Source organism: Homarus americanus, unplaced genomic scaffold (assembly GCF_018991925.1).
Source record: "Homarus americanus isolate GMGI-L3 unplaced genomic scaffold, GMGI_Hamer_2.0 scaffold51859, whole genome shotgun sequence".
In the NCBI taxonomy this organism is placed as follows: Eukaryota; Metazoa; Arthropoda; class Malacostraca; order Decapoda; family Nephropidae; genus Homarus; species Homarus americanus.
Genome location: NW_024711292.1, coordinates 16455010 through 16479299, shown reverse-complemented (window position 1 = coordinate 16479299; position 24290 = coordinate 16455010). Strand labels below are relative to the sequence as shown.

Below are 24290 nucleotides of genomic sequence, written 5' to 3'. Positions count from 1 at the left end.
TCAGTAGACACACAGTTCCCCTTCTTCAGCAGTGACTCAGTTTTCCCTTCATCAGTAGTGACTCAGTTCCCCTTTCATCAGTAGTGACTCAGTTCCTCCATCAGTAGTCACACAGTTCCCCGTTCATCAGTAGACACACAGTTCCCCCTTTCATCAGTAGTCATCAGTAGTCAATCAGTAGACACACAGTTCTTCATCAGTAGTCACACTTCATCAGTAGACAACAGTTTTATCAGTAGTGACTCAGCGCCCCTTTCATCAGTAGTGACTCAGTTCCTCCTTCATCAGTAGTACACAGTTAAACCTTTATCAGTAGTGACCAGCTCTCTTTCATCAGTAGTGACTCAGTCTCTTCATCAGTAGTCATCCCCCTTCATCAGTAGACACACAGTGTAGTCACACAGTCATCAGTAGTGACTCAGCTCCCCTTTCATCAGTAGTGACTCAGTTCCTCCTTCATCAGTAGCCACACAGTTAAACCTTTATCAGTAGTGACTCAGCTCCCCTTTCATCAGTAGTGACTCAGTTCCTCCTTCATCAGTAGTCACACAGTTAAACCTTCATCAGAAGTGACTCAGTTCCCCTTTCATCAGTAGTGACTCAGTTCCTCCTTCATCAGTAGTCACACAGTTCTCCGTTCATCAGTAGACACACAGTTCCCCCTTTCATCAGTAGTCACACAGTTCCCCGTTCATCAGTAGACACACAGTTCCCCCTTTCATCAGTAGTCACACAGTTCCTCCTTCATCAGTAGTCACACAGTTCCTCCTTCATCAGTAGTCACACAGTTTACGCTTCATCAGTAGTCACACAGTTTCCGCTTCATCAGTAGTCGCACAGTTTCCGCTTCATCAGTAGTCACGCAGTTTTCCCTTCATCAGTAGTCATACACTTCCCACTTCATCAGTAGTGACACAATTCCCCCTTTATCAGTTATGACTCAGCCTCCAATCCATCAGTTCCCCCTTCATCAGTAGACATTCAGTTCCCCTTCATCAGTAATAACACAGTTCCCCCTTAATCAGTAGTCACACAGTTCCTCCTTCCTCAGTAGTGACTTTGAATTGAATTGATTTGAATTGAATTGAAACAGTTTATTTAGCCAGAAAAACACAGATACTGAGTGGATAATAATAACAATATTAACATGGCTGAGCCAGTTGAGATCCTGAGCTCTCTTTTAAGAACCTGATATATACTATACATTTATCTCAAGGAAGTATTATCTAACATTTAGTATCATCTGGAATAGTACGATAGCATGGTGGTAATAAGAACATCTCATAATGTTACCACGCTTATCACTTCAATATTTATTAATTTTATTTATTTATTAATATTTTTTTAGATAATTTATATATTTATTTATACATGCATAAATTACAGAGGCATTGAAAACATAAGTATAATGGGGGAGCAGTACAACATGGGTTGTTCAGTAATAAGGTTGAACAAGAGGACAGAGCTGTCAGGATTATGTCTAGTTGGCAATTATGTTTATTGCAATGGTAATTACTTATCTATTTACATGATCATTTCCAATATATATATATATATATATATATATATATATATATATATATATATATATATATATATATATATATATATATATATATATATATATATATATATATATATATCATAGATTACTGAAACGATAATTCTTGATAGGTCACACGGAAAAAGGGAATAAAGACGGAAGCTAAGGTGCTCGTTGTTTCCTCTTTCCTCGTGTGAGAGTTTTTATCAAGATGTATGTATGTATGTATGTATAGAGTGTATATATATATATATATATATATATATATATATATATATATATATATATATATATATATATATATATATATATATATATATATATATATATATACTACCCATTTGAATGCTAACATCTCAAACTTACGAGAACTATAGTTGTTCATGTTACGTTCTGATTTCCTCAGGCCCCGACTTGCATAGCACACCGGATGCAAACTGCCATCCTTCCGGTGGGAGAGCACCGCACCTAGCCCACTAAAACTTGCATCTGTCTCTATATAAACTCCTGAGTGAAATCTGGGCAAGCCAACACCGGTGTCTGCGTCACCCTGTCTTTCAGTTTCTCAAAAGCCTGTTGCTGTTCCTCTCTCCATTCACTATCTACCCGATCCTTAGATTTCCCATGCATCAACGCATGCAGTGGAGCAGCTATTTGGGCAAACCCTTTAACAAATTTCCTATAAAATGATGTGAACCCTACAAAAGACCGCACATCTTTCACCGTCTGAGGGACTGGCCAATCTCTTACTACCCTAATCTTCTCAGGATCAGCTGTGATGCCTTCAGCTGACACCTGATATCCTAAATAACTTACTTTGGAAGCCATTATTTCACACTTTTTAGGTTTAAATCTTATGTTATTCGCCCTCATCCTGCAAAATAATTCCCTCAATCTGACTATATGCTGATCTATTGTACTTGAGAACACCATCACATCATCAAGGTATACAAGCAACGAGGAGAAAATCTTATCCCCTAAAATCGGCTCCATTTATCTCTGAAAGGTTCCCGGACTATTTGACAATCCCATAGGCAGTCGCCTGTACTCAAAGTGTCCGAAGCTTGTGCTGAAGGCAGTCTTTGGACGATCTGTAGGTTTTACTTCTATCTGTGATATCCCGCCGCCAGATCAAACGTTGAGAAAAACTGGGCTCCCGTCAGAGATTCTAGAGTTTCATTTATCCTAGGCAGAGGAAACGCACCACGTACCGTGACCTTATTTAAGTCACGATAGTCAATGCACAACCTCAGCGTCCCGTCCTTTTTCCTCACTACTACAATGGCGGCAGAGTACGAACTCTCACTATGCTGAATTACTCCCTGATCTAACAGCTGGCTAATGTGCTGCTTCACCTCTGGTACCTGGGTTGGAGGGATCCTCCGATATGGCACCCTAACTGGCCTGTCTGTAGTCACTGGGATCTCATGCTGAACCCCAATAGCCTTTCCTATGGGCTGGCCGTCCCCTTCAAAAATATCACTAAACTCTTCTATTAAACCCCTAACTACACGCTCTTGTTCCTCATTCATTTCCTCCGTGTGCACTTTGACCTCCGTACGGGCATCCGGTTAAACTGTCCTCACATACACCTCCTCACTGATGTCTGCCTCGACTTCCGTCCCAGACGCCACTTTCCCAATCCGCCAATTGCCCCTCAAGTTCTTACGACGTTCAGACAGATTTGCCACCAATACCTGGGTCATGCCTGTCACCACTCTTACAGCTGTCGGCAACACTATCACACCCTCAGGCATCCAACCTCCATCCTCTATGGTTAGAGGTTCAATCACTACTTCTTTGTTAGCTACCTGGCTTAATGAGGGAACACATTCTGACAGCAACCGAGTACTCCGGGGAGGAATGGTTGGGCTTTTCTTCCTCTCCGTCGTACAATACCCCAGGCTGATGGCGTCTATTGCACATATCTGCCTAACCTCATGCAAGCAATTTTCCTACTGAGCGGTGCTCCTGGCTTCCCTGCACAAGTGGTACAAGTGCGGCCAGATCTCCGCAACCTCCCCCAGCACATTCATCCCCAACAACCCAACATGCGATTGCCCCTTACCCTGAGTCTCAATCCCGGGACAAACCAACAGCCCCACATCAGTGACTTCCACCCCACATACGACCATAGTGACCCGAATACACCCCACACACGGCACTGGAAACCCTGACGCCCCTTTTACCCTTATTCGAGTGGGCTGCAACACTACGCCTGCAGGCTCCAGCTCCCGACGGTAGAAGTGTTCATCAATTAACGACACTTCTGCCCCAGTATCTGCTAAACCCCACATTTCACGACCAGCTACCAGCACCGAAACCTTAGGATACTCTGCTTTAGCCTTAAGGTACCTTCTGTCGTGATTAAATTTGTCGTGCGGACCACGCTTGACCACGGGTCCGCTCTCTCTTGGTTCATAACATCGCCGGTGGAATCTATTGGTGAGGCCAGGAACGGTTGGCGGGGACTGCCTGGCCTTGACCATTTCCCGACCGCCAGTTCCGATTGTTATTTCCAACTCGATACTGGCCATTGGCCACGTATCCTCTTGGGACACTCTCTCCTGGTCCGGACCTGTTCGTGCAATTGAAACTGAGGTGGCCCTCTTGTCCACAAGCAAAGAACATCAGGAGAATCGAGCCCCCAGCCTGCCGTTCGTTCTCTCTTCCCTTAGTCAGCGGTACCTCCCTCAAAGCCGCTCGTTTTTGTTCGGCCTCTCTCAGCCCCGTGATCCACTCATCTAGACTACGGTGAGGATACTTCTGGATCTCCTCCAGTAACCACATACGGCTTTTTTCCTCCTTGAGCCCCCGAGTGATTGCATCTCCCAACAGGGCCTTATCATATTTATGTCCATGGTGGTTCAACTCATCGTTTAAATCGAGCATAGCATCATAATATTCAAGAAGCGTTTCATTGCTCCGTTGTTTCCGATTCATCACCTTCTGAATGGCGTCGTACGTGGCCGTCTGCCCGCCGTATTGCTGCTTCAAATAACAAGTTAATTCATCTACGGTTTCCCAGTCTCTGCGTGCATTGTATACGCGATCTGCCGCAGGCCCCGCAAGATGCCTTATTATGAATTGGATTCGACTGACTTCGTCTCCGTCTAGCAGCTTGAGGGTTCGGTCAACCTCTCTTAACCACTTCCCTACCTCTACGCCTGGACTACCGTCGAACTTAGACATGGTCAACCCAGCCCCGAGACAAGTTCCCTCTCTACTATTGTGTCTCCTCATCTCCCACATTGTCTCATCGTGCTGTATTTGATACTGTGTCTTTACCCTATCTAGTGCATCCCTCAACTGAGCTAGGTGTTGTTGATGTTCCTTCTCTAACTGTTGCAATTGTGTGTGGTGCTCCCCCCTTAACTGTTGTACATATACTCCATACTCCCCCCTGATTTGGTTCACCCATGCCTGACATTCCCCATTGATCTTCCCTTCTAACTGTTCCAATCGTTCCTGGTACTCTCCCCGGATATTCCCCTCTAGCTTCCCAATACGTTCCATGAACTCTTCTCTCAACTGTACCAACCTCGGGTTGTCTCTCCTTTTCTCCGAGTAACCCCGCACCGTCAACCACAACAAACCCATTCCCACGGCGAGCATGAGTAGAGTTGGGGTCACACACTCTACAGTTTCCATCCACAGAACTATCAGTCACGAAATAAAAATAACTACGCTCTGCTACCATTTGTAACCAGTCGGAATTACTGGACTTTAATTTCTCACTAGACTTGGGGTTTATTAAAGATTATTAGATGGTAATTGCAGTGGAAGCGCCCCTTTGAGAGAAATCCCGAACCAGCACAAGAACATTTAAATTTACTAAACAAAATGAATTGTCCGTGACCCGTGGAAGGATAGCGTCTGTGACTGGGATGAATGAGACACACTGTAAAATTTTCACCAATATGCGCACTTCTTAACCTGAACTTAAAATACTACTCTGGGGAATAAAAGTTATACATGACGTTGAAATTATTAGAAACTCAGGCAATGACTCATTTGAGGACAATAAGTTTAAAGTATTAAGAAATGTTGCTTGCACACATGAACCAGGCCTTAAGGGCTTTCAACAAAATATCAATCACTGAAAAAATGGTATTAAAAAAATAAGAAATGAATAACTCTACAATGAATAGGCCTTAAGGGCACTCACCAAAATTATGTCCAGCACCGAGAAAATGGTATAAAAAAATCAGAACTTATTAACTCCACCCTGAATAGGCCTTCAGGGCGCTCAACAAAATTATATTACCCCAACAGATACCCACCTCCTAACCTAACTTAAACACTACTCTGGGGAACAAAGGTTATACCTGAGATTGAGATTATAAAGAAATATTAAATGCACACAGCATACATTAGTAACTGAAAAAATAGTATTAAATACACACAAAAATATTGTCACTATTATTAAGAAGTTACTGAGTCCACCAATACCCGTGAACCATGCTTCCTAACCTAACACACACACCCAGATTCCACCTGCACTCCGTAGTCGTTTAAGGCACAACCAACAGGCACCCGTAGTTTAAGGCCCAAATCAGCCTTTCTCCACCTTGGAAAATGTACCTCTAAACTCCAGTGACTGTTGGCCCCAGTGTGCGACCCTGTATCACTCAGCTGGCTTCACTTTACCCCCAGTACATCCATGAAGCGGAAGGGAGTGAGCCAATCAGACCTTGTACAGTTGAGAGAAGCTTTAGCTTCCCGTTAGCAAAAGGGTTTCACTAAGCTGCTTGAAATATGTGGTATTGTGAACCGAGGTAGAGGAGAGCTGATGACCCCAACGATCGTCCCGTCGTTAGCTGGGCACCCAGACGGCTAGGTTCACTCAAGAGCTTCTTTGTTACCCAGCTAAATAGTGACAGGCCTACACTGATCGGTCCAACGGCGACAATCGCCAATCCTCAATCATCAACGGCAGTCTCAAACGGCAGTCAATCTCTCGCAGTCAAGTGGGTTCTGACGGAACCCTGAAATTAACTCACTGTTAGCTCTTGATAACTTTATCACTGCCCTATCTAACCCCTATCTGAGATCGAATGAGTCTTACTTGTTATACTGCAATAGCGCAACACAGGTGACTAGGCCACGTGACTATTTCTGTGGATGGACGCGCAGGGACGTCTTGTTGGTCCGATCGCTTTCGCGTGACTGAGGACTAGCCAGCCTTGTGTCCTCTCAAGGCCTTAGCTTAGGCCTACGTGACATAATTTCAGCCTAACTAATAACTTTCTTGGGACACCCGTAACATTATTCAGACTGATAAACGATCTATCATTACTTTTAATTTAATAACTGATATTTAGTTTCATAATTCGCCTCCATATTAATTCGGTAAATTACATTTAGTATCGTATAGGCCTAGTTCCACAACCTCTTGCTACGTGCGGGGAGCGCGGTCTTCCCTCAGACGACCTTGAACTCAGCATCGCCCAAGGCGCGGCGTTTGAAATTACTCTGAATTTCTGAATATTACATATATATGCTGATAACCACAAGGAAAGAAGAAAACACGAAGTTCCCAAGCGCTTTCGTGTATATATATATATATATATATATATATATATATATATATATATATATATATATATATATATATATATATATATATATATATATATATATATATATATATATATATATATATATATATATATATATATATATATATATATATATATATATATATATATATATATATATATATATATATATATTTATATATATATATATATATAGAATATATATATATATATATATATATATATATTTTTAGGGTGTGTCTTAGGAGGAAAGATCAGCCCCTACAAAACTAATGGCCCCATCACTTTTTAGATTTTTAGTGTATATAAACAGAAAATATTTGGTTTACCGTATTTGCAACCTTTGCTAGGAAGTAAATTTTAGCGTGAAATTTATCAATCCTAACAATGCAGTTGCATTAGTGCGTACAATTAAATAAGTGAACATGCTTTCATTTCGTTCTTTAACAACCCAAACTAACAATATATTTTTCTGTTTCAGATTCTGATGCATTTTATAAGTTGATAATATTTGCGTCGGCTGCTTGTGTCAGGATGAGAACCAAAATCCAGCCATCTCAGTCACTATCACCCAGGTCTGGGAGAAGGCTCCTGAAGTCAGGTTGCCTACATTGAGAATGCTTTGAGATACAGTGTTTTAATCAGGCAAATCAGTAGAAAAAAGACCAAAGAACTTACACACACAAAGAACATTACCAGTGATACTTGGCTAAAAGCTGTCTTGGCACAGTACACTCTGACTAGCATGGTTCCAAAAGCTCAGTCATAACCAAGTCAGAAGAGACAGTAGCGAGAGACTGCTAGCCAGTTGAAAAGGCAAGAGATATCTCTCTTGGGAGAGAAACTTTGGTTAGGACAGCTTGCCAAGCAACTGGACCAGTTGCTGACCTCATTTACTTGCAAGTTCTTGGTGGTTCTCTGTCCTGAGTTTGGGATGCGATCGTGTTTGTGAATAAAAGGGCCCATCTCCTGTATTTGCAAGCGTGAACTGAAGAAGATTCCTGTGATCCAATTACATTTGTGTCCAAGCACAGAGAGAAGACTGGCAGTATAGGAGCTCTCATGATTTCTAGCAAGATATTCCCAGAGTCCAAGACAGGAGGCTGCCACAGAGAATGAAGAGAGAAGAGTTGCCAGGAAAAGAACTTGAGAAGGCCCAGGGTGAGGTAAAAAAGGCTGATTGGGTCAAAGCTGATTCAGAGTTTAATGACTTTCCCCCTTGGCTGATCCGAGAGTGCTGACCAGGAGAATGAGTGGCTTTTGATATAACCCGGAAAATAATGATCCCAAACCTTCCAGGCATGGGTTAAATGGGAAAGATATCAGTATAGCTCTGGCAGCATGCGACACCACACTGGTCTCCAGAAGAGCTAGAATAGCAACAGCTGCCTCAGATTGACAGTGGTTTGATAACACCTGATGATAGCCGCCTGATATATCATAACAAAGTAAGGAAACAAGGGAGAAACTTGTCGTAACCTGAAGAGGTTTGATAAGGATAAGAAAATGGAATCAATTGTTTGTTCTTTGATGGGAAGGGATGACACTAAAGTGTTCGCCAGAAAGTTGGAGATTCTGACAAGTTGTTCCTATAGCGCTGGTGAAGAACACTACTCCTGCTGTTGATGAACCAGGAGGAGAGTATTTGTGGCATTTCACTCCAGAGAAAGATGACATCAGGAAACCAGCTGAGATAGTGGCAGATAACATTGTGAACTGGCTCAGAGAGAGAACACGTAGACCAGACCCTGCAGGCCATTGGAGGGACAGCACCTGGGAATTGGCAAGAGTGTCTGATGGACAGTGGATAGAGCGGAAGATTGGGAAGAAAGCTGGTCTGGATTGTTTGTGACCTCCACACCAACGAGTTGCCACTCAGACATCTGATCCAGGGCTGGATGGCAGACTCTTTCAAACAACAGATGGTCTGGTCCTCTCTTCGGCAAGATGCTGGACTCTGCCACTGAGTTAAAGGAAATAAATCCCGAGCTTAGAAAAAATCACAGTTGGCCCCTCCACTCGTTGAGCTTGCACATACTGTCATTGACGACCTGAGTACTGACCAGTACTATGGATTACATGATTTGCAGTGCCATCAAACTGGGGTCATGCCTGATAGACTTGCTTACGCCGAATGGTCAGTCTCACATTCGTTGGCTCCACAACAGCTCTCAGGTTCTGCAGAATTTGGGTCGCTCATCATAAACTGAAAGGAACAAGCTTCCACAACCTGAGACTTATTGTCCAATTCATCCACCAGTGTCTACTTGCCGGTGGTTCCAACGCAAGGTCAAGTCATCGTTCTCAAGGTCCGAGGCATGTTCTCTCTTCCAGCAGGCTCCTGAGGTCATGCGGAAGGTTGTTCAGATTGTGGAGCAGACTGTGAGGAGATCTTCCTGGGTATGCTCGTACGGGCAGTTCTGCAGACAATGCTCTGCAATGGGATCAAGGAGAGAGAAGAGTGGCAGTCAAAAAGATCTTGGATATGAGACTTATGAGAGGATCTGGGCATGACAATCGGTTGGTGACGATTCCTTCAGGGGTCAGGAAGACTCCTGAAGTCAATCTAGGTGCCAAAGACCCTCACTGATCTCATAGATCTGGATAACACATCAGGCTGGCAGCGGCCCCTCTTACCTGCAGCCTCACCCAATGTGTTCAAGTCAGAGCTTTCTGGACAACCCCATGCATGTCCTGCCTGGCCCTGCACACCCAGAGTACTCGGCATTTGGCATGTACAGCAAGTGAGCCCAGAGGCCAGCAGTCCCCGTGTACAGCCAGGAGAGGAGAAGGCTACCATCTGAGCTCAGGTGTGGTCAGCAGGAGGTGATGAAGCAGAAACAAAGCAAAAGGCTTATATTCTCTATGGTGTGCAGCAACACCGGGTCGTAGTAGTAAAAACCAGGTTTTTGTATTTGATGATTTTGTTTTTCCCTAAAGGAATATTAAATTTAATAAATGTGTCAAGATATTCGTTTCACTATTCTGGATGTTTTCATCCTAATAAATTAACCTGATACATTTACTTTACTTTAAATAAGCTGTTAGTGGTGTTGGTAAAGGTGAATCTTTGAATTTTCATAAGATTTCAAGTTAAATTTACCTAGCAAAAAATGAAAACTTTTCAAATCTGAAATATCACATGATTCACAGACTTCACATCATTAATACCATCTGACCGATTTTCCAAACTCAAAAAAAAATTCATATTATGACACACCTAATATATATATATATATATATATATATATATATATATATACTATATATATATATATATATATATATATATAAGACAAGAAGAAAAGTCCTCTTAACTTTTTCTTCAAAGTGGCCTTACTCCTTGCTGTCCGCGTGTCACCATTGTCTTCAAATACTGAAGAACATCTTTGATACTGATGTCATGAACTTGCTGCAGACACAGTACTCTCGAAAAGATGAGGGAGGTATCGAACACTTGTATTTCTCCAATTTTTACTTGCTTCCTTGAAACTGACATTGTAACATCTTGCTTCTTCAGGGGACTGTGGAAGCTGTTCGTCCATGTTGATTCAAAAGGCTGTATTTGATTCTTGCCAATTTCAACAGATCGGTCCACATTAACGACTTTTTGGGCAATCAGTCCTGTAGCAATGTTGGTTATATCTTGGCCTTGGAGGTCTGCCTGGAGTGGATGAATGCATGTGGCAAGCTTGTGTCTAAGATTTTCTCGATCAACAGCATCAGCCGCTTTACGAGCTGGCGTTTCCTCCTTGGTTTTGGTTTTGTTCTCCTTCAAAGATGCAACATCTTGAATGATCCGACTGTATGCATGTAGACTGTAGGCCCAGCACTTCAAAGCTAACTGCTTAAGTGTGAATACTATGTGGCGACATGATGGATGCTTCACACTCTTTATGATATTATGTATCTGCTGCGTGAAGATAGCTGATTGCTCCTTGAGCTCGAACTCTGACTTGCTCAGCATGCTCATCATTACGTTGGACATACACATCAAGAATAGCCTGTTTGAAGGTTTTCTCTGTTCCTCGGTTTGCGGTTCTACATTGCATAACACGCCGCCAACGATCTGAATGACGTGGATCTGGTTCTGATTTGCAGTCACTACCACAAAATAGACCGTGCGTCTTGAAATCAAATGCATTGACTTCAGACCACCTTATCTTTTTTGAAGCAGGTTTCTCCATTGAAGTTTCTCGACTGTAGCGAGTCATAGACGTGTTGGTAGACACGCAGTTTTTATGAAAATACACAGGGTGAGTACTCAAATCATGCAAGCTAGTCTCTAATTGTTCATTCAAACCACCACCTCTAAGTCTACTAGCTGCTATAATACCATGTATTCTTGTTTGGGTGTGAGTTACAAGCTTAGAATTTTCTACACCACATTTAAATATTGCTTGAAAGCAGCATGCAGCGAAACAAGAGCAGCCATCATTCACATATTGCATTCTGAAATGAAAGCCATGCATTAGTTAATTGAGTCACCTTTGCCACAAACATAAAAATCAGTAAGCGAAAATAATAAATACATAATATCAAATATTTGCTAAATTATTATATAGGCTATAATAGAAGAATAATAATATTAGTTTAATTTTAAATAATATCGGTTAGCAAAAATAATGCCATACGGCAGCAATTTTGAACACCATCTTAAATACATTTCAATACTCTAGAAACAGATTTCAGACTACTTTTATTACATACCTTGACCTGAAAATTAAAATATCAGCAAAATATAGTTGTTCTATGATGCTTAGGGTTGAAATAATTTGACAAAGTGGCACCCGGCAGTTTGGATTCAGCACCTTCAAAAGCTGAAAATATTCATTGGACAGAAATGACTTGTTACATACAATGAAATGGGGGTCGGTTAGCAAAAGCTTTCATTACTAAAGGAGAGGCATGAAGTGGACATACAAATTATAGTTTACAGTGGTGGTAGATCTCTCCTTTTTCTGTGTGAGGTCACGTGGTGCAGTAACTCGTCTATAGGTGTTGGCGAGGACTTCAAATGACGTCAAAGCAACTCCATCATTATGTCGCAGTGTCATTGTAAAGGCCTAGGACTTGGGATAGAAATCCTTACCAGGTTAATCAGGATCTTAATAAAGGAAAGTCAAGGACCATGGTTTTCCGAGGAATAACAAACAACCGTTAGAGATTGGCATCTCTTTACTATAAAATATAACACAAAACTCTGACACCACTCAACAAACATCAAATAATTACAGGAGTCAAACAATTAATGGAAGCAACAATTAAAGGAATCAAACAAATAATGGGAGTCAGCAATTAATGGATTCAAACAATTAAATGGAGTCAACAATTGATAGAATCGAACAATACAGGAGTCAGCAATTAATAGAATCAAACAATTATAGAATCAAACCATGAACAAATATTTCCTACGGCAGTGGCCCTGGGGAAGGTTCTGGAACATGGTGATGCACACTCAGGGTAACGAAACGTCCACTTCGACTCCACACTCAGCGACGTCTTGAAAGGCAGGAGAACACCGGGGCACCGACGGAATGTGATGAACTGATGGTCGTGGTATGCGGTAGTGGTAGATGACCAGAGAGTTGGCAGTTGATAGGTGAAGGTCTGAGACACAGCCCACGAGTCCAGGACCTATGATGAGATCACAGCCAGAATTTGACGGACAGCAGGGTAGCTAGATACTGACGGTATGGCGGTTGGGTTGAATCTGCCGGCGGCGGTGATAGTCGCTGCCGTTCTCACCTCCGTCCAACCACCCCAAGTGTCGTCTGCACCAGAAACGAGCAGTTAGCAGCGGTAACTAGCCGGAGGATCGTTTCCGCCCTTACAGTCATAGAGACACTATGTGGTGTGGTGTCACAGTATCTCACTATCAGCCAAGTGGTGTTGTGGTACCTCATAGTCAGGTGTAAAGCCGATCCACAGTTGTTCCCAGAGTGGGGTAATTAACACCAAACCACCTGGTTAAAAAAAAAAAGATGGTCGGTGTACAGAGGCGGCTATCTCAAAATATCTTGTGATCTCACTGGTGGGTGTGAAGGTTAACTTAGCCACCACTCTCAGCTGTTTTGTAGTGTTGCTTTCACTTTCTTAAAAAAAAAAAAAAAACTGTTCAACACTGATTCCACTCACTTTGGTGGAAGATATACCTGTGGGGAGGAGGGGTTGAGGGAAGGGTTGGGGTATGGGCCACAGGCTGGCCCAGGAGGCTACCCCAACAGCGCCGAATAGGTCTTGACCCTCTGATGGTCAGGACACAAGTGTGTGTTATTGTGTGTGTGAGTGAGTTGTTTTGCCTGCACCCTTTTGATTAACTTTACTTCATCAAAATAAACCAGGACAACGTCGGGTACCCCCAGCTAATATACCATATTCTCTCCAACAGGCAAGAGCTGATTCCATCGAGGCATTGACGAACTTCAGGGGGAAGGCAGAGCCGACATGGCTTTTCCTTGGGGTAAGTAACTCTTACCATTTTTGTTTTTCATTTGTGGCCTTTGAAATAGTTTATCAATTGTGATGTCCCTCTTTGCTACCCACAACATTGAGAAAAGGCAAAGTTGACAAGTAAAAATGCGTTGTGAATAATCTGAGGGTTGAAATACGTGGATGCAGCAAGTAAGCAGCACACACACAAGAATCACTGTATGTGACAGACAAATTTAAGTTATGAATGGGATAAGAAGATTATCATGTAAACCGAGTGATTTAAGAATATTTATATTAAGTATTGATTAAGTTAGTTAATTTGGTACATTAAATAACACAAATAAAATACAAAATATGAAATTATCGAAACAAAAGCAACACAACTATGCATCTACCAAAACACACCAGAATATTGACCAATTATTTTAACTTTAAACATTAAATACACCTACTAAATACATGAACACAAAAACTGATAGAAATGGCAGCTCAGGTAACAAGTCTAGGTTGCGATGGCCAACCACAAAGAACCAGGGATTAATGACAGGGATTAATGCCATAGTCCACTACCATCAAACCATCATAACACCACCAGCAGTAGTCCACACCCCGGGAGAAGAGGAACACCATAGGCCGCAGAGAAGAGACTCAGCTTACCAGGCAGATACACTTGCCTCGATACCTTAGACTCATAGTCAGATGGGAAACTGCTCTCATAGTCGGATGGGAAACTGGTTCTGAAACGGTGCTCACTGGGGTGGAGTAGCTTCGTGAAGCTACTCCTGGTGTCAAGTTGGAGCAAGTGATGGTTATGGTGGTAGAGTGAGGCGGGGACAGATATGTCACACAATAATAATTATCTTCTCTCAGCAGCAAAAGTTGTATAACACACTTATCATAGAAAAAAAATTGCCGAACTTCAAGATATGACTAAAGAACACAAATAGATTTCATCATCACAAATACAAAATCTATAACAGATTCTTACTTGATTCTAACCATAGGCTTCTCTTAAGGGCAAACTCAAGATAAACATAACACCAATCGCTAAGAAAAATCCAAGAACAAAAGAGTGTAAGTGGAAAAGACAGAAAATGTTAAGAGATGTTTTCATGAAGAATATCACAATATATTATGTACAGTCCCGGACTGAAGATCGAGATACAGTAGAGTCAATGTGGGGGATGTAAATTCCGTCCCCACCCTTACCGAACGAAGGGTCGTTGTCAGTGATGCCACTTATGAAAATTTTTTTTTCCATATTCGTGTCTGAATCTTTCTAGAGGGGGCGCTGGTGGTAGAACGGTACCACTCTTGCCTCTGAAGCAAGATGTCACGGGTTCGATTCACGGGCCGGCCGAAGTTGTTTGGACACTCTTCCTAGTCCTCTTGGTCCCTGTTCACCTAGCAGCAAGTAGGTACCTGCTGTAAATCGAAAGTTGCGAATTCGTATTCAGGGATAAGTTGTTGGAGCTTCCAATAACTTGCTTAGACATAAGCCATTGACTCTTCAGGCTTCTTGACTCTCCAGGCTTCTACGCCCTTAACTCATGAGACATAAGGCAAGCATAGACTTAGCATGCTTCCCTGTTGGGCGCTGTAAACGTTTCTGCGCTTTACCTTTCACAAGGATGTGTGGGGGGGGTGCAAAAAAAAAATCTTTCTAGATCGGTAAATACAATTCAAGGTATGATAAACTTATATCCATTTGATATTATTTTAATTTTATTAAATGCATTTCTACAAAATATACAAAATTTATAAAATATACATGAAAATACTATATAATAATCAAATGGATATAGTGTTATGCATGGCGCAATGCACAGTGGTGCATTGCGTTGTGCATGGTGTGAAATATTTTATGCTCGTTACCCTCAACTTATGCATGTAAAATATTTTGTATAATTATGTGTGAGCAGGACTGGTACTTGATACCTAGATATTCTCCTGGATGTGTGTATGTATGTATGCTTAACTATTTTCGCAGCTTAATGTGGAAGTTGTTTTATATTAGTACTGTTAGGCTTGTAGTCCCCCCCCCAGGATACAGGGTGTTGTCAGTCACTGGCTGACATTGTAAGTTAGGGAACGTCTGAGTTTGTAAGCGGTGGATACCTACTTCAATAGGGTTTAGTTGAGTATCATATATTCAGTGCTGCTCTATTATTAATTGTTGTGTGTAAAACGCAATCAATAGAGGTATTACAAAGCTGTTTATGGTTTATTTACTGTGCACATATTAGTTGTTTATTAAGGATCATGTTTATCCTTTATTCTCTTGATTTAATTTATCTGTTCATTATGTAACCTACACACTTATTATGGCAAACTTTTATTAAATTTTATTTAAATCTTTCGTGACGTATAAATCCAAACCTTCACTCCTGAACTGTTGTGATAAAAAAAGAGGGCTGTGATTGAACCCATGGCGCACAATTTAGACCTTAATTGAATTTGTAACTTCTTGCATTTAACATTGTTTGTCGTGTATTGAAATGACATTAATTTTAAGCGATAAATATTAAGGACTAAGTTGTGCTGAGTTGCCAATTTGTTATTTTCTTATGCCATATGTGTCCTCATTATTATATTCGTCTTTAATGTAATTGAAGTTACAAAGTTATGGCATAACAATAGACTTCATATTTTAATAGCACCACTAAAGTTATATCTGAGTAAATCAAAGCAGATATTTTACATAATATTTAAACCTGACCCAGCTCCTCAGTTGCTACCTGACCCAGCTCCTCAGTTGCTACCTGACCCAGCTCCTCAGTTGCTACCTGACCCAGCTCACTCAGTTGCTACCGGACCCAGCAGAAGATCATGCCGCAAGTGCTCCCGTTAGAGACCAAGGAAAATGGCCGCGGATCGTTGTGTCTTAGCAGGGGAGGGGAGTGTGGGGAAAGGCGGCCTCCCTTGCCACTCTGTTAAGGCAGCTGGGGCAGTTGAGGAGTGAGGTTGACACTCTAAGGGGAAAATGAAGCCCTCAGGACGGAACTCCTTCAGGTAGGTGTCCTGCCTAGCAGGACACCTGCGAAGGAAGCAGGCGTGGAAGTGGATTTGTCTCCAAAGGGGACTAGAGTCAGGCTCAGGAAAGCTGACCAAGTTGTGGAATGTAGTAACCCTTACCAGGTGCTGCAGAAGGCTGGCGTGGAAGAGAGAAAGAGAGGCAGGACGGTATGGATCAAGGGAGAGGAAAGGGCAGTTGAAACCCTGCCCACAGGTAAGGTCGTGGTAGTTGGGGACAGCCAGGTGAGGGTTGTAGATGGGGCTTTTGTGCGAGAGATAGGAAACGTAGGACTAGGGTGTGTTTTCCTGGGGCTGGGGAGGTGGGCATGCAGCTGAGAGGATAGACGGGGTTTTGTCAGGGAGGTGCAATCCCATTGGTGTGTGTCTCAGTGTGGGAGGAAACGACGCCAGGTGGGTTAGGAGTGAGAATTTTTCAAGAGGTATAGGGAGGCGCTGGGGAAGATTAGAGATAGGGGAGGGATCCCGATAGTATGTGGTGTCTTTTACTAGAAGAGGGGTTGGTCGTGAATGGCTGTCCAGGGCAATTGCTATAAACTGCCGACTGGAAAACGTATTGCAAACAATGGTTGGGCATTCATTATTAGCTGGCAACGATTCTATGGCAGCGACTACCTATTACAGTCGCGACGAATTACAATTGTCTCGTGAGGGGTAAGGAGCGTTGTCATCCTGGAGCGTGAAATTGTCACTCGAAGGGGTTTCGCCAGAGAGGTCGGGGAAAGTGGGGAGTCAAAAACAAGCAGGTCTGGGAAGTAAATTAGTTGCTCAGGACAAGGGGTAAAAACAGGACAGAGGGAAGAGTAGGTTTAAATGTATACTATACAAACATTAGGAGGGTTAGAAATAAAATATAGACTTGCTGAGAGCGGTTGTATGTACTGAGAAGTAGATGTCATAGCAATCACCGAAACTTGGATGAATCTGGAGGCAAATTTTTTATCAGAGTACACATAAGAAGGTACAACCTTTTCACAAGGACAGGAAGGTATAGGAAGGGGAAGGGTCGCACTCTTCGTCAAGGATACATTAAAATGTTGTATTAATAATTCAATAAAGGTGAAATAGGAACCGAGGTCTGCGTGGGTGAAATCACGGAGGAAGAAAAACTAATTATGGGAGTGATTTACAGGCTCCCAAGTCTTGGCAAAAGCAGCTCAGCCCATATGGCGGGAAATAGGTAGGGCAGCAAAATATAACAACCTATGCATTTTGGGGATTTCAACTTCAGAAATATTGACTGGGACAACATTGTAGGTGACTATGAATCTGAAGACTTCCTAGACGCAGTACAGGACCAAATTTTTGGAAACAACTAATTACAAGAACCTACTAGAGGTATATTATACCTAGTATTAACAAATAAAGAAAAATATTATCAAGAGATATCACAGTAGGGAAGAACTAGGTAACAGTGATCACAGAGAAATGAAGTTCACCCTAAATTGGGAAACGAAAAACAATGACAATATGGTCCAGTCCCAAAATTTCGGTTGGCGGATTATCAGGGGGTTAAGAAAGGTACCTAGGTGAGATCACCTGGGAACAGTCGCGTCAGTCCCCAGTAGGAAGGGGTGAGGGTCATAGATGACACAACAATTGATCATGACTTATAATATATTCACTAGTATACTACATAAAGCACAAAAGAACAAAAATATATACCATACAGGAAAAGATAGGTCAAATTAAGAATAGACAAGGTGGATGACCAGAAAACTTAAACATGACATAGGAATAAAGAAAGAATATATGAAATTAAAGGGAGGGAGGAGCAGCTCAGAAATAGGTATAATGAGCTATCTAGGAATGTCAAGAAAAATGTAAGGAAAGCAAGAGACTATGAAATCAAAATAGCAAGAGAATCAAGGCGAATCCCAAGGGATTTTTCAGGTATATAGGACAAGGTCCAAGGACAAAGTTGGGCCTTTAAAGTCAGGGGAGGGAGAAGTGATAAATGGCAGTGAAGAAATAAGCAAAAGCATTGAACAGCTACTTGCTTTTCAGAAGTTTTCACAGAAGAAATTTGCGATGAAATTCCAGAGGTGGAACTAATATTTAAGGGAAAGGAAGAGAAGAGAATTAAAGAATATCACTATCGAGGATGTTCTTAAGAAGATAAATAAACTAAAAGAAAACAAAAATCCCCAGGGCCTGATGAAATTTTCCCTCAAGTCTTGAAGAGTGTAGGGAACAGATTAAGCGGACCCCTAAATAAGCTTTATTTATAAAATCATTAGACACGGGGTTGTATTGTCGGACTTGTGGAAACAGGCAAATGTAGTACCATATTCAAAAAAGGAGACAGAGCATCAGCGTCAAATTACCACGGCCGATCAGTTTTTGACGTCAGTAGTGGAAATTTCTTGAATCGAATTATAGCAGATAGCATCCAATCGCATCTAGAAAAGCAAATTAATCTACGACTCTCAACATGGGTTTACAAAGGGAAAATCTTGTCTAACAAATCTGCTAACGTTTTTAGGAAAGTCTTCGAGTAGATAATGACGAAAATTACGATGTTATTTACTTAGACTTTTAGCAAAGCATTGACAGAGTACCGCATAGAACTTTTGAGAAAAATTAAGGCTCATGAGTATCGAGGGAAAGTTTTAAGTGGATAAAATCATGGCTCACCGATAGAACATAGCAGAGGGTCAGCGTAGATGGTGTTAAATCACAGGTGGGGCCGTGTAACCAGTGGGGTTCCCCAGGGGTCAGTACTGGAGCCCCTCTTGTTCATAATCTACACCAAACGATCACAGATACTGGATCCAGCAGTGACATAACCAAGGATTTGCGGATGACACCAAAATAGGGCGGCAAATTAATTCAGGGGCAGGATGCAAATGCGTACAGGAGGATCTAAATATAAACTGCAGGGGTGGTCTGAAAAATGGCAAATGAAATTCCAGCACCAGCAAGAAGTGCAGCGTGCCCAACTATTGGAAGAACAAATACTTATAATGTATACCAGCCTTAACAACATCAACCAAGAGAAGTCGACTTGTGAAAGAGAACTAGGGGTACTTGTAAGCCCGGACCTACAGCCTAGAAAACAGTGCGTTAATGTTCGAAATAAGGCAAACAGAGTGTTGGGTTTTTATATATCTAGAATTGTAAGTAACAAAGAGTGCAGGGTCTTGTGCAACTATATCTTGCGCTAGTCAGGCCACCTCGATTATGCAGTTCAATTCTGAATTGCCCCTATTATAGAATGGATATAAATTCACTAGAGTCGGTGCAGCGTGAAGAATGACAAAAATGATTCGGGACTTGAAGAGCCTTCATATCAGGATGGGTTAAAGAAACTTGCTTGCATTCCCTAGAAAGACGAAGAGTGCGGGAGATATGATAGAAATATTCAAGTGGGTGAAAGGAATCAATAAAGGGGATATAGATAAAAAGGGTCTTATAATATCCGAGCAGGATAGGACTCGGAGCAACAGTTCAAGTTGGATAAGTTTAGGTTTAGGAGAGGGAGATAGGAAGAAACTGGTTCACAAATAGAGTGGTGTGGACGAGTGGAACAAGCTTAGCAACTTTGTAGTAAGTGCGGGATCTCTGGAAAGTTTCAAAAGGAGGCTAGATAGATTCATGGATGATAGAGAGTGGTAGTAACTCTCGACAGGAGCTGCCATGCACAGGCCAACCGGCCTATTGCAGACTCCTTATGTTCTTATGTACTGGAGTAATAGTTTAGTGTAGCCTCTGAAGCAATTAATTTTAATTATTGCTTCTACGCTGCAGTAGCAAAACAAATATTTAAAATTTCTTTCAAAATGAAAGAAGGAATATTCACTTTGAATAGAGGTTCGAAATTGGCGAATCATGGGGGCAGGGTGCCAAATTACTTAGCAAACTAAGTGCCAAAGGATTATTGTAATGTCTAAGTTAACTATGATTCTTGAATATCAAAACATAAAATTAATATATAGGAGGTTTTCAAAACTTTATTTAAAGTTTTCAAGGTTGGGGTAAAATTTTAAAGTTCTAGCAACAAATTTCAGGCAGTGGCCCCACTGGTCGGTCTCCTGTCATTATTGTCACCAGCAATCAAACAAACACCCAAGCAATTCAACTATCGAGCTCCGATACTTCCATTTCTCAATAAGGATTTGGAAAGGATATCATTGTTTTGTTTAATAAGTTCAAGAAACAATTTATCCAATAAAGTTTTGCATAATTTAATATAATAAGTTACACCATTATTAGATAATCATCACATAGTAGAGAGAGTGCTATGGTGGCTTGGATTCGCATGGATAATATCAGAATCTTCCAAGCTGTATTTTCCCTGAGAATGGTAGTCAGTATACTGAGCATGAATGTGTGAGGATAATGTGGTTCGCATGAGTAGTATTCATACTGGGAGTTAATGTGCACCATGAGTTCAACAGTGGTTTGGAAGGCAGGATAACCTAGAGCTACTAGAAAGGCCCAGGGAGGGAGCAGACGTGAACATTATAGAACATGTGTGGGCATACATGGTTAACACGTGGTCAACTTATGGTGCACATTAACAGGCAGGATTAGGCCGGAGCTGATGCGAGATCTTGACATCCATGCCGGAAAGGCTAGACTGCTACAGGCTAATGAATATATAATTTGTGTTAACATGTTCGAATATTTTGTTTTTATTTTTTTATTTTAGCTGTAAATATTTACAAAGATATGGAGTCTATATATCATTAGCTAGGCAACATTTATGGTTTCCTATATAAGCAAAACTAATAATAAGATATGGTCATGTTGCTTTTACCAAGTCCCAGGTTGCTGATCTGACTTTCTGCCTCATTTACAAACTATTGCAGGGTCTCAATTGTTTCTCTTATTTGACAACACAACATACATACAGTATATTGTTTCTCACTCTTGATTTATTTTTCATTTTGTATTATTATTATTATTATTTATTTATATTTTATTTTATTATTATTATTATTATTATTATTATTATCATTATTATTATTATTATTATTATTATTATTATTATTATTATTATTATTACATTTTGCCCCATAGGCCCCGATGTGGGTCAGTGACCTGTGCCCAGGTGGGCTAAACCCCGTAAAAATAAAAAATAATAATAATAATAATAATTTTGCCATCAACCTAATCAATAGTGTTGTGACCTACTTCTAGTTGTGCCACACTTTTATATAATCTGGTCGCTCATATGTCAGATATGCCAAGAACACCTAAATTTCAAGGCCCAGATGTATGTTTGATGTTTGCTAGGACGATATGCGATGAAAGTGAAAATATCAGGGGCAATACCTTCGAAGGAAAAATGGAATGTTTTCAGAATCTTAATTCAACATATTGAGACAGAACTATTGGGTGTGGTGATTGTGTGGGGTAAAAAGAAGGTTAAAACTGCAGATCAAGAAATCAAACCAAAATAATTCTGTACTTTGTTATGTGGCATCGAATATATATTGGATTTTCAGTAGGTAGGGATATATTTTATATTACCTTGTTCCTTTATGCAATTGTTGCTTAATATGTTATATATGTTAATTTGCAATATGTATGTATTAAGTAACCTAGCCTATTATTGTGTATTAGTTAGGGAAAATAGTTTCATACTTGGCGACATGGTATCAGCACTGTGGGGTGAGCAGAGTGGCTCCTCAAAAGGGCTGCTCAGTTGCACAGACAGGATGGGATTGCACTGCTGCCTAGATCCCAGTGCATAAACGACCATCTTATCTGTGCCGCCCATGTGCAGAGTTGTGACTACTGTAGAGACTCCCGGCAGTCATCTCTGTCTGTCCCCGTCGCCACTCGCCCGTCTTCATAAGATTTTTGGGGTATAAGGGTTTGATGATGATAAGGAATATGAGGAGCTGGATGATGGCTGCGCGTGAGTTGATTTAAGTGGTGAGGCAGGAGCGCAGACTACAAACACATATCTTGGCTCTACCTTTTTCTGATCCTGTGGTGCAGGTGTTGCAACCACTGGGGAGAGGGAGAGTTGCAATGGACTGCCGATAGCCCAGTTTGTTGGGTTTTGCCTTAGTAGCCTATCCATCATGCATTGCCTTCGTCCAATGGTGTAGTCGTTGGGTTCCGATGGTGGTCACCTCTTCCGCGTACACTGCCGTTGGGGTCTTGTTGGAGCTCTGTAAGCATGTCTGCCTGATGCAGGGCTCCACCGCAGATTTTTCGTTCGGGGTTTACTCCCATAGCCTCATTACCTACAAAGGTTAATCCGCAAGACAGCGGGGCAGTGGTTGGTAGGTGTCAGGACGTGTCTATATGCCGGTGGGCCTATGCACTGTCCTTCTGGGGCCCATTGCTACTCCGAGATCCCCAGTGGAATGTGAGAATAACTAATCTTAACATAGCGTTCTAATGTTACATGATAAGGACATGTAACATTAACCTATAAGTATCAGTCGCTTATAACATTAAAAGATGAGTTAGTTTTGTCGAGTACAATACCTTCCTTCCTTCCGTCCTCGCTTCCTCCCTACCTTCCTTACTTACTCCCTCCCTCCCTCCCTCTCTTAATTCCATCCACATTCCCTACCTTCCTTCCTTCCTTCCTCATTGCCTCCCTCCCTTCCTTCCTCACTCCCTCAATTCCCTCACTCCCCCATTCCCCTCCTTACTTCCACACAGTTTAAGAGTTACTTTGTTGCTACGATCTCCATTATAGAGGGATGAAACAATGTGCCTGACAGCCTAAGGGAGAACTTGGAACTCGTAACAAAATAAATAGAATCTTTATTTATTCAGATTCGGTCTCAGTATTGTTAGGTATTGCAAGTGTCACTGCATGTTATGACCACAAGGTCTTAAAAGAAATATCCTATTTCTGGACTGTCACCAAGAAGGTCTATAAAAAGGGAACCAAATTTATACAATTTACTGATCAAGATTAAGACTGGCAAAGTAATACAAAAAGAAAAAATATCACACTTTACGTTACAATAAACAATTTGAATTTAGTACACGTTGTAACAGCACAATTTGTATTATATAAATATATTCCCAATGTATATTACCCATGTATTCACCAAGTCATTCATCCATGAGTATGAATCAATTGGTGAGTTGACATTTCCTCCATGGAGAGAGCGAAGGTCAAGCTGAGGTAAACAACAACATCCTGTGAGGAGCGTTGACAACTCCCTCTCCCTGGTGTGAGAGAGAGACTATCATATCACCTGTTACCCAATGAACACCTCACTTAAGTGTTCTCCTATAAGTGCACTAAGATACTTCCCTTAGAGTAGAAGAGAAGGTACAATATACTCTCAACTGAACTCAGTACCTGCGAAACTATATTTTTCTACAATAAAATAAAAGCAACAAAGTGTTTACTTCAGCTCTGCCACTTATCAAATCAAGAACTAATATATATATATACAAATATATATATTGTGTGACCAACACACTGGTGGCAAGCCGTGGGACGGATTATAAGACGAATCGGTCATACACTCAGAAACAAACATTACTTCAAGTGATTCTAGTGACTTAAGTGGCATCCTAAGTGAATCAACAGCAAACAAGCAATTACAAGAAATTTAAGTGGACAGTGGCTATAAACACTTGCAAAACGTATACATAGAGACACAGTGGTAACAAAAACATTATAAAAGATTGCCAACTTAGCAGTCAAACCATTAGTGTCATATACTATGGAAGGTTAAACCAGACTGGAGCCGACAGCAGCCGAGCCTACCCGAGTGTGGGCTGAGATT

The 24290-nt window shown here is 41.3% G+C and overlaps 1 protein-coding gene across 1 annotated transcript in view; it reads left to right on the top strand.

Annotated features, from left to right (window-relative positions):
* LOC121853365 (thioredoxin domain-containing protein 6-like) overlaps positions 1 to 24290 on the top strand; it is a 464042-nt gene that overhangs the window by 4133 nt on the left and 435619 nt on the right. Inside the window, exon 2 of the mRNA XM_042347463.1 lies at positions 13496 to 13567. Within this exon, the coding sequence (XP_042203397.1) occupies positions 13496 to 13567 (72 nt within the window). The remainder of the gene's footprint in view (positions 1 to 13495; positions 13568 to 24290) is intronic.